The 4,178-nt window shown below is 42.6% G+C and overlaps 1 protein-coding gene across 2 annotated transcripts in view; it reads left to right on the plus strand.

The window, feature by feature from the left end:
- Positions 1-1,707, plus strand: part of suclg1 (succinate-CoA ligase GDP/ADP-forming subunit alph) — an 84,539-nt gene extending 82,832 nt beyond the window's left edge. For both annotated transcript variants that reach the window (XM_043699107.1, XM_043699194.1), the window contains exon 9: positions 1,466-1,707. In XM_043699107.1, coding sequence (XP_043555042.1) covers positions 1,466-1,492 — 27 coding nt within the window. In that variant the 3' untranslated portion in view covers positions 1,493-1,707. The remainder of the gene's footprint in view (positions 1-1,465) is intronic.
- Positions 1,708-4,178: the final 2,471 nt, after the last annotated feature.

Consider the following 4,178-nt stretch of genomic DNA (forward strand, 5'->3'; position numbering starts at 1 on the left):
ATTAAGTGTATAAGTCCTGCTAAGATTTGCTTTCCCAAAATGCAGCACCTCGCATTTATTTGAATTAAACTCCACTGCCACTTCTCAGCCTATTGGCCCATCTGGTCCAGATCCTGTTGTCATCTGAGGTAACCCTCTTCACTGTCCACTGCACCTCCAATTTTGGTGTCATCTGCAAACTTTTGGAAAAGTAGTTTTGAGAGAGACTGTGTGGTAGAATGAGTTTCAGATTTGATGTTTTCAACCCCAATTCGGTAGGCTAATGGGAAACAGTAGGACTCTGGGCATCATTGACTGGGCCAGCATTCTATCCCTAAATAAGAGTCAGCCACATTGCTGTGCGTCTGGAGGTGCAGGTAAACCAGACTAAGTAAGGATTGACAAATTTCCTTCATAAAAGGATGTGAACCAGCTTGGTTTTTTAAGACAACAGACAGTGGTTTCATGGTCGCCTTTAGCATAGCTTTATACTACAGATATTTTTTTAACTGACTTTAAATTTAACTCTCTCTCAGGAGTGGGATTTGAACTGATGTCCCCTGTATATTAACCTGGGGTTTGGGATTACTAATTCAGTGGCGTTACCAATGTGCCATCATCTCAGATTAGGAATGTTTATTCTTGTGTTGTAATCACTGTAACCAGCATCATCGAAGACCCCTTCCACCCCATTATAATCTCTTCCAATCTCTTCTGTCTGGCAGAAGATACCAAAGCTTTAACACAGACCAACAAATTCAAGAACAGCTTCTTCCCTGCTGTTATTAGACTTCTGAAAGGACCTAGGAGAAAGTGACGTCTGCAGATACTGGAGATCAGAGCTGAAAAATGTGTTGCTAGAAAAGTGCAGCAGGTCAGGCAGCATCCAAGGAGCAGGAGAATCGACGTTTCGGGCATAAGCCCTTCTTCAGGAATGATTTAAGATTCCTGAAGAAGGGCTTATGCCCAAAGCGTCAATTCTCCTGCTTCTTGGATGCTGCCTGACCTGCTGCGCTTCTGAAAGGACCTCTCAAATTTCAAATGTTAATCTTGTTTTTTCTATACCTTTGTTGCAACTGTAACTTTGTGTTCTTCTGAAACCTATGATCTTTGTATGGTATGTCTGCCTGTACTGCATGCAAATCAAAACTTTTCACTGTACCTTGGTACATTTGACAATAATAAATCAAATCAAATCAAGATGTCAAGTGGACAAGTACAGGAAGTTAAAACCGTGGAATCTTTTACAGAGGTGTTTGGCTACAAAGATGGGGAGAACTTTAACATCAAAATGCTGTGATAAATCATTATTGAATGAGTAATCTTCTGATTATCTGGTGGACAATCGGAAATATTTAATGTTTCTGTTTGACATATGATAAGAGGGAAATTTCATCTTTTTTAAAACAAGAAGCATGTGGAGTTTGGAATTTTTTTTGCTGAATGAGATGTGCCACTCTGATTTATTTTATCCTTTCTTTTTCAGGAATTTGAGAAGAGGAAACTGCTGTAAATATCCCCAAAATAAGTCTTTTTAACAAGAGAAAGCAACTTCTTGCACAGCTCAGTGCCTAAATCATCCATCTCACTGTTTCAATCATCTGGATGAAATGACTGAATCTATATTAAAACAGAACAGAGCCATATACATATGTTATGTCTATTTTGTCTGAATCTGTACACTAGATGAAGCGCCCACAAAGAAAATAAATACTTTCAAAAAACAAACTAACTTGTTTTTCTCTCTACTTTGGAATAGAATTTTTTTCGCTGTGATAGAAGCTAGTTTTTTAGGGACAGGAAATTAAATAATTTGTTATTTTTTTGTTTGTGTATCAACCCCCAAGTCACCACCAAGTAAAAGCAAAATACTACAGATGCTGGAGATCTGGAATAAAAACCAGCAAGGCTCAAAGGTAGAAGACAGAGGGTGGTGGTGAGGGCGTTGTTTTTCAGACTGGAGGCCTGTGACCAGTGGAGTGCCACAAGGATCGGTGCTGGGCCCTGTACTTTTCGTCATTTACATAAATGACTTGGATGCGAGCATAAGAGGTACAATTAGTAAGTTTGCAGATGAAAACAAAATTGGAGGTGTAGTGGACAGTGAAGAGGGTTACCTCAGATGACAACAGGATCTTGACCAGATGGGCCAATGGGCTGAGAAGTGGCAGATGGAGTTTAATTCAAATAAATGCGAGGTGCTGCATTTTGGGAAAGCAAATGTTAGCAGGACTTATACACTCAATGGTAAGGTCCTAGGGAGTGTTGCTGAACAAAGAGACCTTGGAATGCAGGTTCATAGCTCCTTGAAAGTGGAGTCGCAGGTAGATAGGGTAGTGAAGAAGGCGTTTGGTATGCTTTCCTTTATTGGTCAGAGTATTGAGTACAAGAGTTGGGAGGTCATGTTGCAGCTGTACAGACATTGGTTCGGCCACTGTTGGAATATTGTGTGCAATTCTGGGTCTCCTTCCTATTGGAAAGATTTTGTGAAACTTGAAAGGGTTCAGAAAAGATTTACAAGGATTGGAGGATCTGGGGAGAGGGAGAGGCTGAACAGGCTGGGGCTGTTTTCCCTGGAGCATCGGAGGCTGAGGGGTGACCTTATAGAGGTTTACAAAATTATGAGGGGCATGCATAGGATAAGTAGACCAAGTCTATTCCCTGGGGTCAGAGAGTCCAGAACTAGAGGGCATCGGTTTAGGGTGAGAGGGGAAAGATATAAAAGAGACCTAAGGGTCAAATTCTTCACGCAGCGGGTGATACGTGTATGGAATGAGCTGCCAGAGGATGTGGTGGAGGCTGGTGCAATTGCAACATTTAAGAGGTATTTGGATGGATATATGAATAGGAAGAGTTTGGAGAGATATGGGCCAGGTGCTGGCAGGTGGGATTAGATTGGGTTGGGATATCTGATCGGCATGGATGGGTTGGACCAAAGGGTCTGTTTCCATGCTGTACATCTCTGTGACTCTATAACTCTTAAGTGCTGGAGGAACTCAGCAGGTCAGGCAACATCTGTGGAGAGAGAAACCGAGTTCATGTCTTGGGCTCAACAGAATTTCTTTGAAACTGAACTTTTCTGAAGTGTCACGTTGGACCCGAAATGTTAACTCTGTACCTCTCTCTCCACAGAAGCTGCAAGACTTGCTGAGTTTCTCCAGCGTTCTTCAGTTTGTTTATTTTTAAATGTCACTGAATCCACCAAGTCCCTCCTCTCCAGAATGGCATGTATTTGGTATGAATTGTTCAGTGAACTACCCTATTTGTTCCACAATCTTTTTTGTTAACATTAGGTCAAAGCTAGACCCTGCTAATTAGGAAAGCTGGGTGTTCTTAAGGTTGAAAAGTCAGGACCAAATCAAAAACATCTGAGGGAGAGTGTCAGCTGTGAAGGCACTGGCTATAATCTTTCAACCTCCATATACAGCACTGGTGCCATAGGACTTGAGAACTGAAAGTTTGTGCGAAGATTTGTAGCTCGGGTGCTCGTTGTTGTGGTTCTGTTCGCTGAGCTGAAAGTTTTTTTTGCAAACGTTTCGTCCCCTGGCTAGGCGACGACATCAGTGCTTGGGAGCCTCCTGCGAAGCGCTTCTTTGATGTTTCCTCTGGTGTTTATAGTGGTCTGTCCCTGCCACTTCCGGTTGTCAGTTTCAGCTGTCCGCTGTAGTGGTTGTATATTGGGTCCAGGTTGATGTGTTTGTTGATGGAGTTTGTGGATGAATGCCATGTCTCTAGGAATTCCCTGGCTGTTCTCTGTCTGGTTTGCCCTATGATAGTAGTGTTGTTCCAGTTGAATTCATGTTGCTTGTTGTCTGCGTGTGTGGCTACTAAGGATAGCTGGTCATGTCATTTCGTGGCTAGTTTATGTTCATGTATGCGGATTGTTAGCTGTCTTCCTGTTTGTCCTATATAGTGTTTTGTGCAGTCCTTGCATGGTATTTTGTACACTACATTAGTTTTGCTCATGTTGGGTATCGGGTCCTTCGTTCTGGTGAGTTGTCTGAGCGTGGCTGTTGGTTTGTGTGCCGTTATGAGTCCTAGGGGTCGCAGTAGTCTGGCAATCAGTTCCGAGATGCTCCTGATGTATAGTAGTGTGGCTAGTCCTTTTGGTTGTGGTATGTCCTCGTTCCATGGTCTTTCTCTGAGGCATCTGCTGATGAAGTTGCGCGGGTATCCGTTTTTGGCGAATACCTTGTACA

This window comes from Chiloscyllium plagiosum, chromosome 1, assembly GCF_004010195.1.
Source record: "Chiloscyllium plagiosum isolate BGI_BamShark_2017 chromosome 1, ASM401019v2, whole genome shotgun sequence".
Taxonomy (NCBI): domain Eukaryota; kingdom Metazoa; phylum Chordata; class Chondrichthyes; order Orectolobiformes; family Hemiscylliidae; genus Chiloscyllium; species Chiloscyllium plagiosum.